The 25,623-nt window shown below is 45.7% G+C and overlaps 1 protein-coding gene across 3 annotated transcripts in view; it reads left to right on the top strand.

Annotated features, from left to right (window-relative positions):
• tbck (TBC1 domain containing kinase) overlaps positions 1 to 25,623 on the top strand; it is a 36,354-nt gene that overhangs the window by 1,598 nt on the left and 9,133 nt on the right. For all 3 annotated transcript variants that reach the window (XM_035531874.2, XM_081725337.1, XM_035531875.2), the window contains exons 3-23: positions 493 to 565; positions 1,702 to 1,816; positions 2,307 to 2,380; positions 3,299 to 3,440; positions 5,288 to 5,348; positions 5,571 to 5,632; positions 5,888 to 5,949; positions 6,314 to 6,462; positions 6,773 to 6,911; positions 7,676 to 7,775; positions 7,857 to 7,906; positions 7,992 to 8,121; positions 8,305 to 8,403; positions 9,273 to 9,335; positions 9,631 to 9,757; positions 9,937 to 9,987; positions 10,143 to 10,226; positions 10,685 to 10,770; positions 12,913 to 12,949; positions 13,866 to 14,027; positions 19,769 to 19,953. In XM_035531874.2, the coding sequence (XP_035387767.1) occupies positions 493 to 565; positions 1,702 to 1,816; positions 2,307 to 2,380; positions 3,299 to 3,440; positions 5,288 to 5,348; positions 5,571 to 5,632; positions 5,888 to 5,949; positions 6,314 to 6,462; positions 6,773 to 6,911; positions 7,676 to 7,775; positions 7,857 to 7,906; positions 7,992 to 8,121; positions 8,305 to 8,403; positions 9,273 to 9,335; positions 9,631 to 9,757; positions 9,937 to 9,987; positions 10,143 to 10,226; positions 10,685 to 10,770; positions 12,913 to 12,949; positions 13,866 to 14,027; positions 19,769 to 19,953 (2,051 nt within the window). The remainder of the gene's footprint in view (positions 1 to 492; positions 566 to 1,701; positions 1,817 to 2,306; positions 2,381 to 3,298; positions 3,441 to 5,287; positions 5,349 to 5,570; positions 5,633 to 5,887; positions 5,950 to 6,313; positions 6,463 to 6,772; positions 6,912 to 7,675; positions 7,776 to 7,856; positions 7,907 to 7,991; positions 8,122 to 8,304; positions 8,404 to 9,272; positions 9,336 to 9,630; positions 9,758 to 9,936; positions 9,988 to 10,142; positions 10,227 to 10,684; positions 10,771 to 12,912; positions 12,950 to 13,865; positions 14,028 to 19,768; positions 19,954 to 25,623) is intronic.

The raw sequence follows: 25,623 nt of genomic DNA, 5'->3' as shown, positions 1-25,623 counted from the left end.
TTTAAGCTCATTAATGAATGGTACACCAGTCAGGCTTAGAGGAATGGCAGTCTGTGCTGAAGTCTCTCGTCTTCTGTGACTACCACATTAGTCTGCTCTGTACTGGATTTTGAATATCTCCTGCACTCTTAATTACACATGGCAAAACTGTGTAAAATCAAAGTGGATTTAATTTTTTTGACAAGAGCCTACAGACATGCGACACCCGCTAAAGAGTAGACCTTTCAGAGCCTTTATTTATCAAGCTACACTCATACTTCATAACAGACACAGCAAGGGTCTTCAGATGACCTGATGACCCGACCTGCGTCAAAATCTCCCAAAGTTGAAGTGCGGAATGATTTACATTTGTGGTCACAAACCTATGTGGGTCTCTTGTGATTCCGAGTCCACTTGTTTGGTGAGGCGACGGCATTGGTAACGTGTGTGTGTGTGTGTGTGTGTGTGTGTGTGTGTGTGTGTGTGTGTGTGTGTGTGTGGTTTGCCTTGCAGAAAGGCTGATTGTAGTAGCTGAACACTATGAACACAGCCTCCAGGATCTCCTTAAGCAGCACCATCCAGTCAGGTAAGACGAACGCACTGGTCTTAGTCGACATCTTCATTTGTTCAATCCAAGCACAACATTCTTCAACTTTAATTAAAGACCAAAGCACGCACACTGCTGTGCCGTGTTCTTGCCTTGCCATCTCCTGAAGAAACAGATCCACAGCTGACTCGAACATGGGTGTTTACCACCAAACCCAAACTACTTCATTTAAAGTAAATGCTCCAGTGATGTGCTGCAACACAACATTGACCCAGATTAGATTTCACTCTCTCCTGAACTTTATTTAAGGTTATTTGAGGTAGAGGAAGAAAAACAATCTTTTTGAAATGTAGTGCGTGTTTTAATTGTGAACAGATGCACTGCGCAGTACAAACCATAACACAAAAACAATATTGTTCACTGTAATTCATTTTTAAGAGCATATGCTGTGTCCAATGACTTCCACAGATTAATTTCTCTCAGATATGAATTATGGGTAAATTTAAGCTCTCACCACACAGGCAGGCATGCACAGGCTCAGTGCTGACTACCTTTTAGGAAACTTCCAGACTTGCATTATGTGTTAACCCTGTCAAGCCCCTGCTCCACTCTGTACATCTACAGCATTTATCTGATGATTTATCCAAAGTGACTTACAATTATGACTGAGTACAACTTGAGTAATTGAAGGTTAAGAGTCTTGCTCAGTGGCCCAACAGTGGCAATTTGGCAGTGGTGGAACATGAACCAGCAACCCTCTGATTACTTAAGTACCTTAAGCACTGAGCCATAATAAACTGACAGTGTTTAATGAGATTATTTTGATTTAATAATTAACAATAATGCACTGTTAGAAGAACAGTGTGTTACAAGAACACACATTTAGTGATGCAAAGCATCACGGTGACCTAGTACCCATGTTCTACTTTTTTCCCAGTAGTGCCACTTAGTGGAGAACGTACTGCTTGCTAAGCGTGAGTTACAGTCCAGTCCCATGGGGTGATTTGCATCTAAAAAAAAAAGCTCATTCAAACGGAGTGTAAATGTAAAGAAGCCGCATTGTCCTGCAAGTTCCCTGAAGGGGCAGTTATGGGGGGCTGTTGGATGTCTGCTGAGAATGGGGTGTGTGTGTGTGTGTGTGTGTGTGTGTGTGTGTGTGTGTGTGTGTGTTCCAGCTCGGAGAAGGTACTACAGATTGCCTACGAGGTTCTGGAGGGCCTGACGTTTATGAACAGACATGGTGTAGTCCACAGAGCTCTCAGTCCCCATAATGTCCTCCTAGACCGTAAGGTACTGTAGACGCCACCCTAAATAACTGGGCTGGAATGCTAGATTTGACTGGTTGTTATTTGCTGTATGTTTTATGTTTCGGTATCGTAATTAATGCAAGGAGATGTCGAGTGGCAGTCTTGGAGTGGAGCAGCAACGTTTGTTAGTGTTTTTCTTGAATCTCACCTGACTTATCTACAAATGTTCAAACCCCCATTGAAAAAAAAAAAAACCCAGGGTATTTTAAAGTTAAAAAACAAAACAAAACCATTAAGTTATGCAGAGGTGAGTCCTTCATAGGCTGGAAGTGGATTCCGCTGTCAGGAGCCTGACATTGTGTCCCGAATATTTTATCAGTGAAAGCCAAACCCCTTGGCATTTTGTGCATTATAGCTGATTGTACTGACCTTGTAATTGACATCCCCACACACAAGAGCAGAGTGTGTGTGTTCAGTTACCCTGGGGGTTGTTTTTATTTTCACTCTGCTTTTGTTTCTCGCACTGTGAACAGGGAAAGGTTAAACTGGCCAAGTTTGGTCTTTATCACATGACGGACCACGGCGCAGATGTGGACTTCCCCATCGGGTAAGCGGATTCTGTCCCATACCTATGTACTCATCCTGAACTCATCCAGTTTTAGCCACTATGATTTCTAGCTTTGAGCACACAGAGCTCTTTATGGATGAAGTCCTCTTCAGATTCTCATCATGTAAAAAGCTTCGAGGAAATCTTTTCAACTCCGCGTGGATCCCACCAAAGAGGCATCACGGCTCTAATCTGAAATGTCAGCGTTTCATGAAAGGGAAGTTCAGTGGCGTGCGCTGTATCTCATAATGAGACGATATGAACGAATAATATGAGATGTGTGTCATCATAGTCCATCTTCATTTTGATCAAAACCAGGTCTCGGATATCAAAGCAAAATTCCAGTCGTAAATAACAGGACCAGGCGGCAGAGCTTGTACCCCTGACGCTCCTCCCGAGGGCATTCCTGCTAATATCCGGCTGTAGATTGGCTTTTTTGGGGGTTAGTACGTGGAGAGTGGATACATCTGACCTGGTGTGACCTGTTTTACTTGGTTGCTGCTCAGTACCAGTACCATGTGCCCTGAGAATGTAATTAACTGGCTGCAGTGTTTCGCTCTGCTGGCTCTCTGCTGGCTGGAGTCAGTGCGACACTGTTCGTTGTCCATTTCAAATTCTCGGTATGGTCATTCATATATGCCCAACTGTACCTACCTCCCCCCAGTAAACAGAGTCCTTAAATTCTGTAATCTGCAGGTTATATAATGGGTTTTGTTCTTTAATTGCACAGATGTTTCCTGCAAATTGCATCCCAATGTAGCACAACTCTTACCTAGAGTGGGTCACACTCAGCCGACGGTAGGCAGGATCAGCACTCCAGCTGTGGATAGCACTCACAGGAAGTGCAGTCTGCCGACCCCTGTCTCCTGTGTCCATGACCTTCAGCTGTGTCTCTCTGTTCTCACCTTCGTGCCACAGGTACCCGTCCTACCTGGCCCCAGAGGTGATTGCCCAAGGCTCCTTCTACCTGTCGGAAGGCTCTGTTGTGGAGGCCCCTCTGCCGTCGGGGCCCAAGGCTGATGTGTGGTCTGTGGGCATGCTTCTGTTCGAGCTCTGCGCTGTATGTGCTCTTTTCTAGATTTTGCTTTTAATGCTTCCAGCTGTGGTCTATCCCCTGAGGAGAGCTGGGTTTGGGGTTATGGGCTGGGGTTATGGGCTGGGGTTATGGGCTGGGGTTATGGCTTTTGAGATAATATGCGTTGCTTTTCTTTGTAAACATTCTCCAGTGTGGTCTTTTCTTCAGTGTATTTACTTTCAATAGGCTTGGTGATCAGTTTTAGTTGAAGGCCATTTAAGAAAATGACGTCTAAGGCTGTTTGAGTGCAGTGTTTTTTGTTTAGAGAGCTGCACTGGTAAATTGTTCCAGCCTTGGTCGTACCCAGGTTCAGTTGTGCTCAGGGTGTTGCCTCCGTGCTGACGTTCTGTAGTGGGCACCAATTCTGGTTGTACTGGTTCAGTATGTTTTTAAATTTGTTATTTATGCTAAAATGTTTTTCGCAAATGGAACCCTGAGGAGAGGTGGGAATTAAACCATGTGTTGTTTCAGCCACTTCACAAGATTCTGTTCAACATTTTTGGAAAGCATAAAAAATGGACTTGTATCTGCATGAATACAATACAAAGTGATTGTTGTTGTGTGTATGTATAGTGTGTGTGTGTGTGTGTGTGTGCGTGCGTGTGTGCAGTACTATGCAAAGCACAGAGACCCTTTTATTTAATTTCCAGTCATTTAGAGTAAACTATTCATTCGTCAGTGTCAGAACAAAAACCAAGAAATGGAAATTTCCACAAATCTCTCCAGCACTGAGTTTATCAAACTTATCAGTGCATTTTTTTTAACCCTGCTGCACTTTTTCTTCCATCTACTTTTAATACTAGTTAGTTAAAGCCGTGTCCTTCTAACAGGTGTCACTGATGTGATACTCTTTTAAAAAAAACTCTTACTGTGACAGACATCTACCCAAACATGTCACTCAGACTATACGTGTTTAAAAAGACTCTTACTTTGACACAGACATCTACCCAAACGTCACTCACACTATACGCTTTTAAAAAGACTTACTGTGACAGACATCTACCCAAACATGTCACTCAGACTATACACTTTTAAAAAGACTTACTTTGACACATACATCTACCCAAACGTGTCACTGATACCATTGTCTTTTTAAAAAGACTCTTATTTTGACACACATCTACCTAAACACAGATTAACTGGCTTGCTGCAACCCAAGCACCCCCCCCACCCCGTTTTCATTTTAAACTGTTAAATAAAATGTTCCTGTGGCGATTAGATGCAAGATATCCTGCTTGCATAAGGGAAAAATCAGAATGTGACATGTAACAACATCTGGAGTCTTTATTTTTTTGATTAAGGCCATCATGATCGCTGATAAACACAAACTTTAATAAAGACCTCAAGCGCATTCCTGATCAGATCAAGTCCTGCTTACATGGAGCTGGTTGTGTTTTCGGAAACATGGGACCTCAGCCTCACTGTAGGGATTTGGGATAACGTGGATCATGAGAAACAGGAGAACCAGCTCTTAAGTCTGATCTTGGAGCTGTTTATAAGAAGCCTGGAAATGACGGCTTCAGGTTTTTTTGATCCGCTGAAAGCAAGTCTCTCTCAAAGATTGGAAGTTTTCATAACGACACAGGTAGACACAAAATGCTGAAGGAGTTCTGATTTTACATTGCGGAGGCTTTGGGGTCAGTTTCTGTATAATAAGTGCTTTCTGACATTCTTTCTGAGATTAAAAAATGAATATCGCATACTTAATAGCCATTGTGACTGGAAATGAGCTACCCAAAAGGGTGTTCTCTGACTGTCCATGTGGCTTCTCAGTTCTTACGTAGCTGAAGCCCTGTATGCTATTGTACTAAATGTTCTTTGTCAACCAACAGGGAAGACAACTTTTGCAGAATATTGAAATAAGTGAAAGATTAAAGTTCATTATTACTTTGGGTAAGTTCAGAGACCACATTCATACTGCTGTCCATTTTGTTTTCAATATATTTATGTATAAAATAAAAATAAAAAAAATTATTATTATTTTTTTTACTTTCTCAAAAAACCCAAGTAAAATGGTGGTGGTTGTACTTTTCGTTTGGCCAGTGCCCTATAAACTCTTATGTCCCGGTTTCGGTAGTAACGATAACGGCGTGATTGTGTCCGTTTGCTCTGTAGGCTGCATGGACGATATAGTCACTGTCCTCGCTGAGGAGCACGGCTGCTTGGATGTCATCAGGGTGAGTCCTCCATGGTACCGCCGGACCCGCCAATACTCCAGTACCCAGATTAGTTATTTAGGAGGGAAAGAAATGTCCACTTACTTGCTATGTGGACTAGTAATCAGAAGGTTGCCAGTTCATGTCCCGCCAAGACCGCTAACCCTCAATTACTCAAGTTGTGTTCAGTCATGATTGTAAGTTGCTCTGGATAAAAGTGTCAGGTAAATGTTTGGGCTTGTGGCTCTGCTAATATGATGCCTGTGTGCTTCTCAGGAGCTACCAGACAATGTCCAGACTTTACTGAGGAGATGCCTGATGTTTCCACCTTCTAAAAGGTAACATGCTGTAATGAATTACTTCTCCTCTGCAGGCTGAAGGACAAAACCTTGAGTGTGTCTTTGGCTTGTGTTTGCATCTTTGATCCTTCAAGGTAACGACTGTTTGATATTTGAGATTTGGCAAGTCAGAATTTTCTGACCGAGTATATTTTTCTTTTGGCTGAAAATACTTTTGGTAAAAGTTCATTTTATTTGTGACAAATGATCTAGATTTATGCAGTTAAATAATTAATTATATTATTGCGTATTATTGAACATTATGATGATCAAAGACAGCGATGTCATGTTGTGACCCTTTTAAAAGGCATAAAACATTTTAATAACGTTGGGCATAAAGCGTTGGTGTTACTCTGTGTCTCAGGCCCACCCCCGCACAGCTACTAGAGGAGCCTGTGTTTGTGGGCGTGGCTAGTCTCTACCCAGCCTATCAGAACCCAGTGAGTCTCTTCTCCTCCTCGCCACGCTGTGCTCATCTGGAGCTGCCTGAGGACCTCAACGAACTCTGCAAAGGTCAGACACTGCACTATGGCGCTCTTTAAAACGAACAAACAAGAAAATGTGGTCTGTCTACTTTTTATTCGCTTTTTACACCATTTGTACTATTTGCACCAAATCATCGTATATACATAATTCATGCCTAGTTTATTCTTGTATCATAGTGCCTACACTGAATCCACTGCTTAAATATTTATAAAAGTATATTATATGGTCCAACACACGTAATGTAAAGATGGCTATTCTTCCAACACGCGTAATAATACGTATGGAGTTGACCTGGAGCTGAGCTGTGTGGCTGGGGCGTGTGCCCTCTGCCTTGTAGGTGACGGGCAGGACTACCTTTCTGAGAGGACTGTGGATGAGGTTTACCACCTCTGGTGCCTGGCAGGAGGAGACCTGGAGAAAGAGCTGACCAACAAGGACATCATCCAGTCCAAACCACCAGTCTGCACGTTGCCCAAGTATGCAGACACACACACACACTTTTACGCCTTGTCAGCAAGTGAGTCACATCACAAGTCGCACATGTCCTTTATATAAAGATTTATATAAGTATATGGATTACAAAGTTATGTTAGGATTTTGTAAGCCCAATCTCATCCTCAGAAAGATTTTTTTTTTTTTGCCTTTCCGCTTTTCAGTTTTAAAAACAAAACATCTTGCGCACAAGCACTTCACTTCATCAGGGCCGTTGTGCTGGCTCTGAACTGGCGGGTTAGCACACTTCATTTCTGTTTTTCCCCACATTTCTCTGTATTTCCTACATTTTTGTCCTGGAAAAGCACGAAGCAGGTTGTGCACTTGCACGCGCGCACACTAGCCGTGCAGCGTTGTCACGGTGCAGCTGCCCCGGCTGAGCACCAGCCCTGCTGCTAAGCAGAGACCGGCCTGCGGCTGCCTGGTACATGACTCAATTATAGTGCCAGCCGGCGTGGACACCTGAAAATTGGAAACCTTCTCACCACTGAGCCGGCATAATCAATTTCCTGTAATAACTCCTTGAAATAACTGAGTCTGTGATTCAAAGTAAATTCACTTCTGACCTCCGAGGACTGCAGTGAGAATCTCAGGGTTACCAAATGAAATATATTTGTGATAATTAGTGTTTGTATGATGAAAAGCCTTCTTTTCACAACCTTGGTGGAGGTGTGTGTGCGTGTGCGTGTGCGTGTGTGGAATAGAAGCTTCCCAGCTGTTTCCAGCTTTGTTTCTTTTCTGCCTCTAGTTTCATTTTTGAGGATGGAGAGTCTTTTGGCCAAAGCAGGGACCGAAGCTTCCTCCTGGATGACACGACCGTCACACTGTCCTTATGTCAGCTCCGAAATGTGAGTGGGTCTACCTGAGGAGGGGGGCGTGTGTGTGTTGTTTGTGTATGCCCTTGTTAAATAATTTTGCTCCTGTCTCAGAGGCTGAGGGACGTGACCGGAGAGGCGTACTATCCGCTGCTGGAGGATGAGTAAGACGCACTTCTCCTCCTAACGCTGATAACTGGTGCGAGCATGGAGTCTTGGCTGCAGACTAGAGTCCCGTGTCACCCACAGGCACTGTGGCCTGCCCCAGTCCAACAGCAGCACTGAGCTCTCCGCTGCCAGCAACCTGCCGCTCATCATCCGTGAGAGAGACACAGAGTACCAGCTCACACGCATCGTGCTCTTCGACAGGCTGCTGAAGGTGGGTGCCAGGTGCGCATGCTGGCTAACTGAGACATGGTTTAGCCTCGCAAACCCCCGCGAACGTAACTGCCCGTTGGCGCTCTGTGATGACGATTAGTGTAGTGGTTTGTGGAGTTCTGCAGACCCTCTGTGGCTAGGCCGGACGCGTCTCCCCGACTCAGAGCTGTGTCCTGTGCTGCAGGCGTACCCCTACAAAAAGAACCAGGTGTGGAAGGAAGCCAGGGTGGATGTCCCTCCTCTCCTCAGGGGTCTGGCCTGGGCAACCCTGCTGGGCGTCGAGGTGCGTACAGAGCTCCACTCTAAAACACAGCACGAGTGCTTGATTTGACTAAAATGTTTCCGGTTTCTAATGAAGCTGTATTTCTTTAGTTAAGTGCCTGTGTTGTCAAGGTTTGTTCAAAGATCGCAGTAATTTAAAACAGGAGCAAACAGCAGAGTGGGGACACTCGATTTGTAAATGGTTGTTTGCTTATCATGGCTGGAGCTGGATTCCTCAGGCTCTCTGCATCCCCAGGCTGGCAGCCTGTCCTCGCCAGAAACGGACATAGTTACTGTGCTGGCCTACACCCTCCGAGCTGAACCGAGCCGCCATGGTTCTGTCTTCACTAACGTCCGACCAAGTCAGGGTTTAGTGGCTGCGTTTTCTTTCTGTAACCATGGTGTCTTTGGCAGTAAGTCTCAGCGTGGACTTTACAGGCTTTGCGATGCTTGGTTGGTTCTTCAAGGAAACTGGAGACAGTGTGATGTACGTTTTGCTAGCAAAGCATCATACATTACTGTTAAACAAATATTGATCAACGTTGATCGCCAGCAACTACATGCCAAATTGAAGCAGCCGTGAACTGGGTAGGATGTGAGTTGATATGGCAGATCTTGAGGATGGTTATGTGAGGTTAATGAATCTTTTAATCTCAATCCTATTCTTAATGTTTGTAAATGTAGCACGGTTTCTTCTTTTGCGGTCATCTCTGCTCATATGCTTGGCTCTTCTATTGCGTGGCTTTATTCGCTGTGTGTTCTGCATATCCTTTATTTGTTCATTTAGTTTTTCTTGTTTGTTTATTATGTTAGAGTTCATGCTTATCTGATTCTGGTAATGAAGAATTAAAGCAAAGATTCGAAGAAAATTAATTCATTGTATACTCATAGGGGGACATTCAGGCAAAGTATGACGCCATCGATAAAGACACTGCCATCCCCACGGACCGCCAGGTATGGCCTCGCTGGTATCGGTCTTCTGCAGTCACTGGATTGACTGGTGGTTACTGTGGCAGTTATGGAGTATAGTGCACAGACCTCTTTAATTACGTGCTTTGATCTGTGAGCTCACCTTCTTTCTAAACACCACTAGATGCCTGATGTAACCTGTAGGGTTTAAGGCATCACTGCCCATGTGTGGAGTTTGATAAAGTTGGACAGGATGTGGGCATCATCCTCCACTTATGTGACGAGTGTGCGTTGACCTCTGTGTCTCTCCTGACCTGCCTGTATGTGTGCTGCTCTTTAGATTGAAGTGGACATTCCGCGCTGTCACCAGTATGACGAGCTGTTGTCCTCGCCCCAGGGACACGTCAAGTTTCGAAGGGTTTTGAAGGCCTGGGTGGTGTCCCACCCAGACCTGGTCTATTGGCAGGGTGAGTCAACCAGTGCAGTCCTTACAGGTGCAGTTTGTCGTTGCACCACTAGGTGGCTCTCAAGCTTCACAATGATGGTGAAACTGCTGAATGTTCTCGGTAATGAATCCGTCAATGCTTTATAATGGGTGTTTTTGTTAAGTAAATTTGAAGATGATTAGTGTCTTGCTTTACTCTAGGACTGGATTCACTATGTGCCCCTTTTCTTTACCTCAATTTCAACAATGAAGGTAAGAAGGTACTCATATCTCTTTCAAAAGAAAGAATACAGTTTAAAATCTATAGCTATGGTTGTGAATGCTTACTGGATTGCTCATTTTAAATGGAGGAGAATGTTGGGATGGATTTGGGTATCAGTTACTGACATTCGCGCTGCCCAACACAGCTCTGGCGTATGCCTGCATGTCGGCCTTCATCCCTAAATACCTCTACGATTTCTTTTTGAAGGACAACTCGCACGTCATACAAGGTACGTCTGAACCCAGCTGTCTGACCTAATGTCCAGAAAAGGTTTTTGGTCCCCCTGTTTCAGTACCTCTTTGCTGAAGCCACATGACCCCTAACGTCGGCCCCTTCAGGACATCGGACTTAAACATGCATAAACATTTATATCCACTTATTCATACAAACATAAACTGTCGTAATAGCTGCGGTTGTCAACTTGGATGTCGTTGACACGGTTGTTTTGTGAACTTGACATTGTGAACTGTGGGGGTAGTGCTGGCTCTGTAGTTAAAGTGCTCGACTAGTCATCAGAAGGTTGCCAGTTCAAGCCCCAGAGCACCTGAGGGCCACCTGTGCAGGTGTCCTGTAGCTTTCTGAACTGTGCCCTTTGGTGAAGTGTAACCCTGTTTCTGCCCACCTTCCACGTACGTGTTCTGTTTGAGTGTGTAATGTTGGTAAGGAAACGCTCTCTCCCCGTTTCAGAGTACCTGACTGTCTTCTCTCAGATGATCGCCTTCCACGACCCGGAGCTAAGCAACCACCTCAACGAGATCGGCTTCATACCGGATGTGAGTGCCCTCTTCTTCCTCTGATGCGTCAGTGCAGTCCTTCCACGCTAATCCATGCAGACGACAAAATGGCACGACAACGCTCGGAGGTTTCAGTACCCTGCAGAAAGCTGGAGAGGCGTGTTGGCAGAAGGAGGGAGACGGCGTAGCCGAGATCATTCTTATTTCTTTTTGTGGACAGTTGCGTCGCAGCACACGGAGAGCTGTTACTCTGGAACGCTTTGCCTTCACGCAGCAGTGATTTGATGAGTTGTGCATTGCACGCCGTAGCAAGCATCAGTCATGCCCTGGTCCCTGTCATTAATGCAGCTCTCGCACACAGCTGACCCTGAGATTTCAGCGACTGCCAAGTTTTACCTCAGCAAACATGCCCCTCCTCCTCCCCGCACACACACATACTCAGACGCTGGTAATTCATTTCGGCTATAATGAGAACTGGGCACGTCTCATTCTCCCCTGTGAGCTTGGCGTCTTTCTTCTTCTCTGTATTGCACTCTCTTCCTCTCCCTTTGTGTGTGTGTGTGTCTCTCTCTCTTTCGTTTTGTCCTTCGTATTTCCTCTGGGCTTTTCCAAGGTTAGCGCCTCTGAGGCTTTGGCGGCTTGGTCTGTGCCTCATTGATGGATGCGTCACCTCCGCGGTCCGTCCTGAGGGGATGGGAGGCCCGACGACGCCTCCCCATCTCCAGAGCTCACGGCAGTGGAGAGAAAAAGTCAAACATCTGTGACCTTCCAGCCTTGTCCAGACTCGATCAAACCCATGGAGCTTTGTGAAAGACCTAATAAAAGAAGAATAGTGGAAACTAACAGTGACTCATTGACTGGGTCAGGACGTCGATCTGATGGTCTTTTCAGGCTCTGAAAAGCTTCCATTGTCCACAGCACAGTGGACTAATGACAGCAAGCCGTGCTGCTGGCAGCAACGTCCTGCCGGGCTCGGCCATGTTGGTGGTATTGCGGCCTCTCGTGTGGGCTTCCGTTAGTTTGTCCTCTCACCCGAAGGCACATGGGAAGTTCTGGTACAGTTTCTCGTCCTACAGTGGTGTCATTTGCAGTGAGTTTCAGAAGATGACGTCTGAGGCTTTGAAGCTTTGTTTATCCAGGCTGGATGATAATTGACTGTGTTGAGGTCTTCTCCCATTACGTGGTTTAAGAGATTGAATACATATTGACTAATGTTGGTAGTTCAGTAATGTTTCACAAACTGGCCTTTGTACTTTGTGTAAATCCCAGAATTCCCCGTGAGATCAACAGTATTTTTGCAGTCTCTGTAACATTGGCCTCCACTTGAAGTCGTTGTGGCCAAAGTTAACTGCAAGTGTGTTTTTTATTTGTTTTAAGCCCAAAAATATAAACTCCCCGGCACAGAAAGCGTACTGTAGGGGGCTAAGACTCTGGAGAGTCTTCTAGAAGCCTTGCAGGAGTTCTTCGGCAGAGTCTCCTGCCTTTTTCCCTCCCTCTCTGCTGCTCTGAGGTTCCTTCAGCAGACGACGGCATGGCTGTCCCTCGCCTGGCGCCAACCATTAAGCTCGTAATGTGAAGCTGGCGTTCACAATCCAGCCAATCTCATCAGCAAGGGCAGGTTGTTGGCCCGCTCTGTGCGTCTCCCAGTTCCCACACCCTCTCGGTCGCTTACAGCCCAGTTGAGAGGAAGGGCCCCGCTTTCTCACCTACCCGTTAAACAGTGAGGTGGTTTCCAGGCCAGAACACAGCTAGTGCAGCACTGGTGTTTGGGGGGGGGAGCTGAAGCTCCCCTATGCTGTAACATGCTATTGTATTGTCTTTTATTTACGCATAGTAGAGCTTCAGAAGGCACTTTGCTCCTTTCTGGTGACGGATACGCAGGGTTAAGGCCTGGGAAGGCAGATTTGTCTTGGAAAAACATAGAATTAACCACCCGCCTTGGGGACACGACGACACCAGGCAGAAGATGCTTAACTGTGTAGTCCACCATTATTGGGTTGTTGTGCCTTCGCCACTCTGACAACCCTTAAAAGCCCCTTTTTCCGAGCGGACCACGCGCCCATCTTTCTGATAGTAGTTACACGACCCCGCATGTTTTAATTTTCACAGCTTTTAAGGTTGTTTAAAAAAGCCGATAAAAGTGCTTCTACATATAATCAAACTCTTCTTTTCTTTCCACAGCTGTATGCCATTCCGTGGTTCCTAACCATGTTCACTCGTAAGTAAACGTACTCATTTGCGTGTGCCTCATGACACCTGAGTAAAAGTAACAGGCCATTATTAATTTAATTTGTTAGTTAATTTATAGAGTCTTATGAATAACATGGTAGGGTGGTAGTCTCCGCTCTCCTGAAAGTTTGTTTTGGTAGGTGAAGCGTTGCTATTGTGTAACACTGCTCGCGGTAGCCCCCAGGGTGCACCATCCCGCATGCATTTGGTGAGGTGCGTATTTGAGATCTCTGATGAAAGATGGATAACAAGGTTCACATCTTGTTTCTGCATGTTGCGGTAATAAAATGTCCTGAGATTGTTTTGGAATGCAATCATCGCTAATGGTTCATAATAGTCCATTGTTTCTTGTGACACTGGGTAGGTTCCATTATGCTGAAAATTGTTAAATAGCAATTTACACCAAATCTATTTTAGGCCCTCGCGTGGATTTCAAATGACTCATTCAGTGGGGGGAAAACATGTCGGCTCATCTCTTTCGCTTTGGTTCCGTGATCAGACTCTGTTTGACGTGGCCGTGAAAAATGCACAGCGGCACCCAGTTCGCGTTTCGTCGCGTGAGGAGGCTGGTGAGCCTCGCGGTCACCGACTGCGTACAGGGACGCGTCTCTGCGCTCTGCTAGAGTACACCTGACCCTTGGCTTCACACCCGAGTAGCTGATTAAGGTTGCATGCGGCCGTCCAGGCAGCCACACGCTTAAAGTCGCGACATTTAGCTAAAACAGGCGAACGGTAACAACCGCTCACGCACACAAGCTGCGATTTTTCACTTTTTAATCAATTCCACTTTTCTAGACGTTTTTTCCGCCAACAGTGTGATAATTGGATTGTAGTATCGCAGTTTGTCTCTCGTTCACGTGCGAGTTCACCCAACGGAACGCTAAGATGTGGCCTTTTTCCTGCAGATGTGTTCCCGCTGCACAAGATCTTCCACCTGTGGGACACGCTGCTGTTGGGAAACTCATCATTCCCTTTCTGCATCGGCGTGGCCATTTTGCAGCAGCTGCGCGACAGGCTTCTGGCCAACGGCTTCAACGAGTGTATCCTGCTGTTCTCCGACCTGCCCGGTAAAGACTCCCACACGCTCTCACGTGACAGCTGCACCTCTCTGCCGTTGTGCTACGGTATCCTCCAGCTAAGGGCACGTTTGCCAAAACTGACGATGAAGAAGGGTACGAGTACACGCTGGTGTTGATGCTTGACGCACTGTTTGCAGGAACACAGTTTTTCTGAGAACAAGTTTGGCATGAACTTTGGAGCTTCTCCCCCGCACATATGTGCGTGCAGTTTGTGCCATTTGACCGTTAATCCAGCTCAACAGATCTGTGGCATCTGGCGGTTTGCTGAGCATAAACCAGCTGCATGCTCTCGGCATAATCCAGGTAGACACGGACTCAGAAAACATTCTCTGTAACCTTTCCTGTGCCTATTTTCACGAGACCGAAACTATTCTTTTGCACGCTTATGACTAAATCTAACTCCGAGAAGCAGCCGTGGGCGTGAATACGGCACAAACAAACGACTTTGTGTTCACACGCTGCAGTGCTGCGCAATAGGGCACGTTCATTACAGCTTGTTCGTGACAGCTACTGTGGAGAGAGGAGCGTTTTATATTTGTATTTCAGGAGAGGACGTAACGCGTGATGGAAACCGTGGTAAAACTTGATGGTGGTGTGTGTGTGTGTGTGGGGGGGGGGGTTGATTCAGTGAGAATTAGTGTGTGTGTGGCACCTCTGCTGAGAGACAGTGTTCAGACAACCCTGGCTGTGCAGTGCTGCTTATTTTGGGTGCTTGGTTCGAGATGGTTTTACACACAGATGGAGTTGTTCTCGAATGTTACAGCTCAGGGGTGATCGGCTCGGCTGTGCAGTAGGGTTAAATCAAAGTCGGCTGCACTCAAACTTTAAAACATCGCATCTTCTCATCATTCTCACTAATGCGTTTAGCCTTGGCAAAAAGTCTCTCTCTCTCTCTGTGTGCGCGCGCGCGTGCAGATGTTGGAGACCAAGCGGTTCTTCGTGTGTTGTTCAGCGTGATTGACCGGCTGATCCTTCTCACAGCACTGGTGCTGGAGACGCAGCGTATAGTCCAGGTTGTTTACGTGATTAAAACATGAGCGGACGCTGGGCTCCTCATTGGACAGTCCCCCAGGGCCGCCCTGTGTGTGTGAAGGGCTGGTTCGCTCCTCATGCTCAGTGTGTCTTTTGTTGTGTAAAAAGATGCCACAAGCAATATCTCCCAGCTAGCCACTCTGAGAAGTTGTCTTAAGGGAGAGCGGGGGGTTTTAGGGTCATTGACAGCTGTGGTTTGTTGTAGGGTGTGTGTGTGTGTGTGTGTGGGTGGGTGTGAGCCCTCCAGAGCTGGGAGTTGCAGCACAGAGCGTTAGCAGGCAGTTAGACCCACAGACAGCAGATGAGATGTATGATGATGACTGAATCTAATGTGATGGGATTTGATGGAAAATGCAGCTTTGGTGGGGTGACCGCGGGGTGGGGGGCTTGGAACGAACACTCCACTTCAGTCTACAGGAAACACTGAAGTTTATTAGCAATATTGCATAAGCTAAAAGCTGTATGTGGGTGTGTGAGACGCGGGGACAGGCGGTGACCAGAGCAGACAATTGACGAATCTTAATGCTTCTGTTCTGGGTGATTTATTGACCAATAGATAGATCAGTGTCCTCCATTCAGCAGCTGAAATTGCAGCTTGTTGTCCATCATTCTCACTCTTATTGCTCCTCTCAGGTGTCTGTCGCTGGGCGAGAGGAATGCCCCAACACTTTTCCGTTTAAGTCTCTCTTGCATTTTTGAAATCCCCAGTGTTGGTATCTACAGCAACACGGAGCACAGCTGTGTGGGGGAGGGCAAAGCTTTCTCACTTTGTCTCCTCTCACTGGACTATCTCAGTGCTGAATGCTAACGTGCATCTGTTGGAGCTGGAGGGTGTGTCTCTGGGACGCTTTATGCACAGGTTTGGTGCCTAGTGCTCTGTGGAGCTAGCGCCGCCCTCCACGGCTTGTCTTCTCACTGCCCTCCTTGATTACAGCAGTTGTGAAGTAAAGTTCCAGGAGGCTGCGATTTGGCACGGAGGGACAGGACAGGGTTTACTGCTGGCTTCTCTGATGCCACGCACAGCAGAATTCTCCAGCAGCCCCCTGGTGCGCTGTGAGACCCCCAGTCCAGCCCGCTCCTGTCTGTACGTCTCGCTCTCCCAGGGGCGTCCGTAACGTACAACGGTTTATCTGCCGTTTGGGGAGGGTTCGAGCGCTCTGGTGTTTCAATCCCTTTTCTTTAACTCTTCTCACAGTGGGCGCGGGCCGTGTTAAAGCTTCGGAACCTGTGAGCAGATGGTGGCGTGTGTTCAAACACAGGCCCCGTGTTGTAGTTTGTGGCCGTGGATCGAGCATTTGTTGTTTTTACTGGCGAGTTCAGCGAGACTAAAAGGGAGAGAACTCCTTATAAAGGTAAAATATGTTGTGCACTCCCACATGTTCTCTCTGTCTCTCTCTCACACACAACACACACGCGCGCGCAGTGAGCCGAAGCCGTTTTTAGCTTGTGAGCTTTATTGCTCAGTGATCTAATGATGAGTTTGGTTGCTTGATTTCATCAGCCCTCTGTTGCTCAGGGAGTTTTAGGATAAGTAAGTCTTACCCTGAATCGGTTCCACACCGTCGTATACTGTGTGCAGAATATCACAGCTGATCCTGGAACAGCTTTAAAGTGACTACAAGCCTGTCTAGATGACTGAGCGCCCACTTAACGTCACGTGTGTGTAACAGAGGCTATAAAGATCTCCAAGGCCGCGTGCCCTCTCCAGACCTTCTGAGGTCCATGGACGGATGAGGCTATCCGAGGAGTCAAACGTCCAGATAGGTCGTGTTTGTACTTGCATTGATGTCTTGGGCTGATTCACTTTGTTTGTTTGTTAATGTAATCAAGTACCGTTTAAGACACACATGGCATTGCAATCATTAAAATAGTATTATTTTATTATTTCTGATTTGCATGGTGAATTGAGGGGCAGATGGTGGTTAGAGGTACAGGAGCAGATGATGTCATGGGAGGACTCATAACTGTGCTAATACCTGGTCTGCATGAAGGAGCAGCTTGGAGTATTGGGACAGATCCATCCTTGAACCTCAGACAGTGTGGAGAGGGCACGCAGCCTCGGAGAGCTTTATAGCCTCTCACATAAAGAATGCACATGTTATATACACTTGTTAGTTAGTTTATTCAAGTTTGTGTGTGTGGTCCCTCCATGTGAATAAGAATGTTCTAATGACTTGGCTGATTAAAATAAACAAATTTTAAAAAATGTAAAATTATAATTAGGACCGACTTCATCAGACACGGTCTCTGTCAGTCCCACGTTTTGCTCCCTCATGCATGCTCTTCACGTGCGATCCCTCCAAAAGCAGACATGGAGCGCAGGAGGCTGGTCTCACGTGCGTGCGCATCCTGGGATTTCTCCAGTATACTCCCTCTCCGCTGCCGCTGTGCTCCTTCGCTTTGACTAAAAAACACACAGTTTGGCTTGTAAGCGATCACAGTGAATTACAGGCAAATATGAAGTCACAGCAGTCTGTAACGACACAGCCACTCACCTCTTCGTGTATTTCTGTTGTGTGAACTTTCGCGTGGCCCTGCTGGCATTGATCTCCACTGACAGGCTGGTACAGGCACTTCCAGGGTTCAGAGCTCTCAGGGTATCAGTAGGGTATCAGTGGGGCACCTGTGTATGAAAATCCCAGTCCCCTGTGAGTGAAACACACACCAGCCACAGAGACGCCCAGGGAGGGACCACACATACCGAGCCATTCCGTCGCCTTGGGGGGGGGGGGGTTTGATTTAGGGGTTCAGCTCCAGGCACAGGAGTGCACAGTTAAGCACTTTTCCTCGCCTCGATAATTATCTGATGATTCTGCTACTCGGGTAATTGATTGCTGAAATGAACTGTATACTTAAAGGGGGGAAAACGAAAAACAGCCCCTCTGTAACCAACCCCCCCCCGCCCTCCTCCCAAGGGTCCAACTCACCCCCCACCCCCTGAGAGTCCTGCCCTCCTCCGAATGAAAGTGCCTTTATTAGACTGTAGTCTGAGATGTTGAAACAGATTGTGGAAATTAGGTGTCTGAAGTGTTGGTCATTTGGGTTTCCCATCATGCTTTATTAGCACTGTTGGGCTTGAAAGAACTGGATAATATAGTCACCAAAAAAATGTGCAATTCAGTAGATTTTCCTATTATGTGTTGGAGCTCTTCTGTCACTATTCTTTTAAATTAGTTCATTTTTTTTCTTTCATTTTCCCTTCAGTCTGTAGATTTGTGTTTAATGAGCAGTTCTCAGAATGACTCTCTAACTTCCGTCTGCCCTTCCGCGTCTCTCCCTGTCGTTTGGGTCTTGAATTCCCTTTTGCCTCCTCGGAATTTAGCTCCATTCCGTTTGCTGGCGATTTGATGGCCGTTCGGGAGCAGGGGTGCGACCTCATCAGGGTCACGCTCTGTAGTACACTTCCAGGATGCTTCCTGTGCAGCTGTGACGCTAATGGCAAACGCCCATTACTTATGATCTGTTGGCTTAAATGTTGATCAGCTTTGATGGGACGAGAAACTTTTTTTTACTCCGTGTGTTTGATTGCTCTGAGCATTCTGTTGTAATAGTGTGGTGCTTTTTCAACCACAGGCTCTTGGCTGGTCTTCTCCAGCCATCGCTAACGATGGGAGGAGAACTCGGTAACCTGCCAGAGAATTCTGCACTACGCGTTCCTTGTTTGTTTTCCTTTTTTGTTTTTTTTTTCTGTTTTTTTTCCATTTGTAGCTCAGTGGTGCCAGTCTGTGAATAATGCCTCAACCTAATCCCATCTATCTGACTCGTGGGGTTGTTTTTATGAACTGTTGATGGAGGAATGTGGGACTAGATCTGCAGACTCGCTGGATGATGGCATGTGTTGGAGGCACAGCCATGACTGATGGAGGACTGTGATTACACGCAACACTCGTGAGGCAACACTGCTGGGAACATCTCCAGCAGCAGCTGCCCTAATTCCCTCCTCGACGCGTTCGTCTGTCTCGGTGATATTCCACCCCGTCTCTGGTTGTCTGCAGACCTCCTCACGTTTCACTCCCTGTCGCTCCCTGACACAGCCCCCCGGCCCCCCTCACTGAGGCGAGTAATTGCAGAGCTTGAGTGAAATCCACCATGACCTGCCAGCTGAGTTCCTCTGAACTATCTCCCCCGATGAACAGAGAAGTTTGCGTTTGCTATAAACTGAACAACCGTCCAGCCTGTAGTTGCTTGTTTCACGTACTCCCAGACTTGGGGAAGAAATTAATGAACCGCTCACAGTGAGATGGAACAGTAACATTGGCTTTGTCCGTTTTGGTTGAAGACTCTTAGCTGATTTTAACATGAGGTCGCGGTGTCTTTCCTCCTGGCTAGGTGAGGTTGGCGGGGCAGAACTATGACTTCACTTACTGCACTCCGAGTATTGCTTTATGAGCAGTGATTCACACCGCAGTGGAAAGCTAGGTATATTACAGAAAAAAACACTGAATTGGATGGATGTTTTTAGTGATCTGTGTGATGTGATTATCTATGAACATTTTGATGTTGACTAAAATTGAACAGTGTGGATCTTCAAATGAGACAGAATGGTTGAAAAGTGACTTGGAGTTAATCTTTCTTCCCAAAGACCCTCTGGAAAGAAGCACTTGGAAATGTTATTACTTCGATCTTTTGTTAAATGTGTGAATCCAGGCCATGGTTTTCCCTAACGTCTCTAGCCTTTCTACTCTGTCTTCCTGTAGAGATAGATATTGAGCGCTGTGTTCGGGAATCCATCAGCCTCTTCTGCTGGACCCCCAAGAGTGCGACGTTCAGACAGCATGCACAGACGGCCAAACCCCTTAGCGACGGCATTGGCATCGGGAGACCCCTGGCCTACTACTCCTCTGACTACCACGACTACCCAGACCTTCCGAACACAGACCTGGTGAGCAAGGAAACTTCCACTCCAAAGTTCTGGCCCTAAAGCGCCCAGTTCTGGTCCTGGACCTAGAGTGCCCAAAGTCGTGTAAAAAACCTGTTGGATCAACCTGCTTAGTTTGGTCTAACAGCTTTGAGGTCCATGCACACTTTTGGCCCCAGCTCTGTATTGAAATGTTTATTGAGGGGTTTTTTTTGGGGGGGGGTTGTTGTTTTTTTTGTTTGTTTGTTTTTAAACTGTATTGTAAACCTTAATATGAAGTTTAATAAGACCGTTATCAAGCTATATTAAGAACGTCATTTAATCCTTGACAGTTTAATCCTTGTCAGGAAAACGGTCCCCAAGAGAAGTTTGCAATAAAGTGTCATTAGCCAGTGGTAAACCAACCTGGACTCTCCACTGAGTTTAACCCTAAATGTTAAACTAGCCTCTCCACCTCTCCACTTAACTCTTTGTATCAGAAAGTGTGTATCAAATGCAACATGCATTGATTTTCAGTTATTGTGAAAATAAGCCTGGCACTTGCTGATGCCGTTTCTCCAGCCTTTGTGAGCAGCCCGGCTGTGAGTGGCTGGATTCAGGAACACTGGGCCTTTGGCATATTGCATCTTGGGCTTTTGTTTGAGCCCTGGAGTCTTTCTCACTTGTGTAGCGTTCATTTCTGTCGTGACCTCACACAGGGAGGAGATCACTCCTGCTCAGAGCTGCTTCTGCTGATGGCTTAAAAATATTTGAAATATTTGAATATTTGGAATGTTAAGTGTTAAGGGCTCATGGCAGATTGGAATATTATTCTCAGTTAATTTCTGGACATGCCACCTTGCAGGGCACCATTCAGTAATTGCCATTGAAACCTTATACCAGGTGTCTTCGTTAATGACGACGTCCGAGAACTACCGGGTCAGCATAGTGAAAATAGACCATTAGTTACAACAGTGCATTTCTTCTAACACTGTTAGACAGGTAAAGAGGTCATATTCAGGTTGGAGCAACCACTGGTGCGACTGCATGCTAGTGTCAGCCTATAGCGCGTCCAGGGCTATGGTGAGCGTTTTCCCATGCTGGTTGGTCTCATTTAATAGATTGCTGAAGCCTTAGTTCGCAAGGCAGTCAGAGCAGTCGTCCTTAAGTGGAAGCAACGCTCGGGCTTGTTAACGTTTATACGGGGGTCTCACACCTCCCTCATAAACATGTGCAAATGGTTTGTGCCAACTCAACTCTCCTTCACCCAGCCTCCATCAATCCCATTACTCGCCCACTGTCTAAACCCTACCCAAACTCTCACTCGGCCGTGCACGTTGGCCTCAATTCAGTTATCTTCCTCTGTATTTTTCATTTTGATCAGTTATATTTTTCCTGCTTGGAGTTCCATGATAAATCCATGACCAGTGACGCCCTGTTCTATAAGTTGTCACCTCTCCAATGCCACACGGCATTATCCTACAAGTGTCTCTGCGTTCAGTGGTTTCTTTGAGGATTTTCTCACTTCCACAGGTGTTTGTATCTTTTTGCCCTCATATGTCAAAACCCACACAAAGCATTTAGTGGAGTTTTCCATTTACATTTTTCCATGAGAATTTGTTTCTGGGAATCATTCTATCTGGTTATGGTACACCTCTACGAGACCCGATGTTTCAGCTTGGGGGGGGGGTTACACACTGACTGTTCCAGGGACAGCCAGCGCTTATCAATACCAGCTTTGCCACACCACTGTTTGCTCTTTCCAAGTGACTGCCCCAAGACAAGCTCTGCTACACACACACACACACACACACACACACACACACACACACACACACACACACACACACACGCGCGCGCTTGTCTGCTCATCTCGTGTGTGTGTGTGTGTGTGCTGAAGTGATTGGACTAATCTTCCTCCATTCTGCACCTGAATGCAGCCTGATGGTGTGAAGTGTGCCAGTGCACCTCTCCAAGAGCTGACTGAACGGCAGTCACACGGGAGAGATTTTGGTGTCCCAGTTCACCGTGCACCCGGTCACTCTTGTTCACGTGTGTGTTGCGTCACAGCCGTAAGGTTGTGGTTAGCACAGTAACACTGTTGATCTCGATTCAGTTTATGCCTTTTACAGCCGAATTAATGACTCTAAATCACTGCTGTTGTGTTGAGATGTCCACGTAGGCCAATCCTTTGCTCACGCTGGTGGAAGCATACCGTCATGGATGCGTGTGTTGTTTTATTCATTTAGAAACTGCCAAGCCTCGTCCCACGTGGCTGCGTTCACACTTAACTACACAGCAGTTGTCAGCCTCGAAGTCCGTCATGCCAGGAAGAAACAGTTGGAGATCAAACTCCTTATTTATAATGAATCGCACAAGTGATTTTTCTTCAGCTCTGGTGACGGTACAGTGAACGGTCCTCAAACACGGGGAGATGTTTCTCTTTGGAAGCTGGCCGTGTTGCAATTGATTGGCATAACGGCGCGTTCCATGAGTCAGCACTCCCCAAAGGGCACCTCCTCTACCTTCATCTTGATCTCCTGACAGACATCCTCGTATCCACGTGCCATCTAAGGCAGAGGGGAGGATAAAGTGCTTCTTGTCAGTTTATCTGACAAGTTTATTGACTAGCAGCAAGGATGGAAATTATAGGAGTCATTTGCGCTGATGTTTCAATATTGCACAGAAGGCCGTGAATGCGCTCATACTAATAACACCATTACAATGAGTTTCATTTATTCAGATATCAAACAATCCATTATGCAATTGTATATATGAATGCATTGTGTACTTATGCTTAGTATATATGCATGTAATGTACACACACACATACACGCGCGCATGCATGCATTTAGGCCCTCTTTTTAAGCATCTGGGAAGGCTGTCCACAAGACTTAGCGGTGTGTCTAAGGATTTCTGCTCATTCAGTCAAAAGCGCGTTTGTGAGGTCAGGCACTAATGTTGAATAAGATGCCTTGCTCACAATCAGTGTTCCGATTTATCTCCGAGGTGTCCAGCAAGGTCGAGGTCAAGTGTACTGACCACTGGAGTAACGCCACACCATTGTTGTTAAACGCTGTTTTTATGGCCCTCAGTTTGGACTTCAAAACACAGGGGCACAATCACAGTCATGCTGAAACAGGAAAGGATCTTCACCACACTGGCCACACAAGCAGATGCCTATAATTGTCTAAAATCTCTTTGCTGTATTGTGTGCCTCCTGTACCAAACGCTACTGTTGGCATTGCTCATTCTGTGAAGCTGCGTTTTCCTGGGTCGTGTTACTTTGGTCATTTGATTTTCGTTTTCAGAAGAAATATTATAAAACGGGAAGACGGGTCTGTTTTTGTTTTTGCTTCTGTTGGTTTGACAGTTTCACCATTTAATCATAAAATCAAATATCCATCACACCAAAATGCTTGGTGTAAGGTCCACATAACATTCATTAATTGGTTTTCCAATTTTAATCCTAAATTAGAAAAATGACCATTTATCTTTTGTTCATGTACTTTTTTGCACAAGAAAGCAAAAACAAGCATTTCACCCAAATTTTCAACTAAAATAAGTCCTTCACTTTGCGCTGTCTGTGTGTCCGAAGGCATGTTGGCGTTGCTTAGCAACACCAGAAGAAATCGTGCATAATATGAAAATTATAAGACATTTAAGTCCTTGTGTATTAAATGCTAGTGTGTTCATATGCAATCATCACTATGACTATATCCACTAACAAACAAAAAAAACCCAGCATATCTGTGGTATTCTCCCACTCCTGGTCAGGTCATACAGTTATTATAAAATTACAGAACGTTTGACATCTTCAGCAATTTGCACATGTATGTCTGAGGGACAAACACAGCCATAACTACCAGTGGTAAACTCAGTCAAGTTTAAGATCCCTGAGTTAATGAAGTACCGTAAACCTCCTGACTGACATCGCTCCTGTTCAGGAGGGAGACGATCGCACTGCATGCTGCACACGTGCCAGATAAACCTGAATCGTAATCGCCTGCATCTTTCTTATAGGATAGATGGTGCAGTTTTACATATTAAAACTAACCTATTTAAAAAGTAAAAAGAAAACTGTTTGAATAACTAAATTCTTTAGTGAACCAAAGATATTTTGTTTTATGGTAATAATGTTCAACAGTCCTGTTCCAGGTCGCAGGCTTGGTGACGCCATTCTATGGCATCAGTCCATTAACTCTTTATGGCACCTTTTATTTTATGAGTTCCACTCTAAATTGGACTAATCAGAGACACTTAACTACACAGCAGCTGTCGGCCTCGCAGTCCGTCATGCCAGGCAGAAACAGTTGGGCGATTTTATTATAAATAAGGAGTTTGATCAAGTGATTTTTCTTCAGCTCTGGTGGCGCTACAGTGAACGGTCCTCAAACACGGGGAGATGTCTCTCTTTGGAAGCTGGCCGTGTTGCAATTGATTGGCATAACGGCGCGTTCCATGAGTCAGCACTCCCCAAAGGGCACCACCTCTACCTTCATCTTGATCTCCTGTCGGACATCTGCGTATCCACGCGCCATCTAAAAGTTTCCTTTCTGCTTTTAAATGGGCTACTTAAATATGTCAAATTGGGCACCATCTAACCTATAAGAAAGATGCAGGTGATTACGAAGTCATGTGCAAACTGCTGAAGATGTCAAATGTTTTTAATTGTATAACCTGTGTGTGTGTGTGTGTGTGTGTGTGTGTGTGTGTATATATATATATATATATATATATATATATATATATATATATATATATAAATATAAATAAAAATTTGTTTTTTTAAGTTAGTGGATATACTCATAGTGATTGCATATCAACACCATAGCATTTCATTTGCAAGGACCTAAATTTCTTGCAATTCCATAATATGCGCGATTTCTTCTGGTGGGGTTATGCAGTGCTAACATGCCTTCAGACTTGCAGATGGCACAAGGACTCTTATTTTAGTCAGAGCACTTTGTGAGGTCACTTTTTTCGCAGGCCGGCCAATGGCACGCATCCAGCACTTTAGGCCCACCCACATTTACCAATCAAAATTAATATGTCGGTTTTGTAGACAGAGGGCAGTAACGAAAAATTCAGGCAAATTCTTGTTTCTGCTCTTTTCTGCATAAGAAAAAAGCCAAAAAAGGGGCTGTTTTTTTTTTTTTATTTTGTTTCCAGTTCAGTGCATGAATGGAAAATAAGGAAACGTTTTTTCTGTTTTAGGGTTAGAAACAGAAAACCAATTAACTAAAGGTACTCGGCACAATTAGGTGTGTTGGTTATTTGCCTTTGATTAGCTGGTGAAACCGTCAAACCGCCAGAACAGTCTTGTTTTTCAATATTGGTTCGGAAACCGAAAATCGAATGACCGAAGTTACACAGACCCTCCTGGTATCCACCAAACCCGAATCAGTCCATGAGACTAGCAGATAGTGAGGTGTGATTCATCACTCCAGAGAACACGTCTCCACTGCTCCCGCAGCCCTGCAGCAACGTGCCCTGCACCAGCCCGGCCCACACTTCGGCCGCACGTTGTTCTCGTACTGATATTGCTTCCAGAGACAGTCTGGAACTACGTAGTGAGTGAAGCAACACGTAGGTGATTTTTACGCACATTAGCAATTAGTGGCCTCGCACTGAATGTTTTGGGGAGCCTGTAATCTTCATGCCCAGACTAGTCGTGAATCAATTCTGAATTAAACATGTTCAGCTCAATAACCC

This window comes from Electrophorus electricus, chromosome 12 (genome assembly GCF_041902795.1).
Source record: "Electrophorus electricus isolate QZ-2024a chromosome 12, ASM4190279v1, whole genome shotgun sequence".
Classification (NCBI taxonomy): Eukaryota; Metazoa; Chordata; class Actinopteri; order Gymnotiformes; family Gymnotidae; genus Electrophorus; species Electrophorus electricus.
Note: the sequence above shows the minus strand (reverse complement) of the source record. Positions and strands in the feature narration are given on the sequence as shown.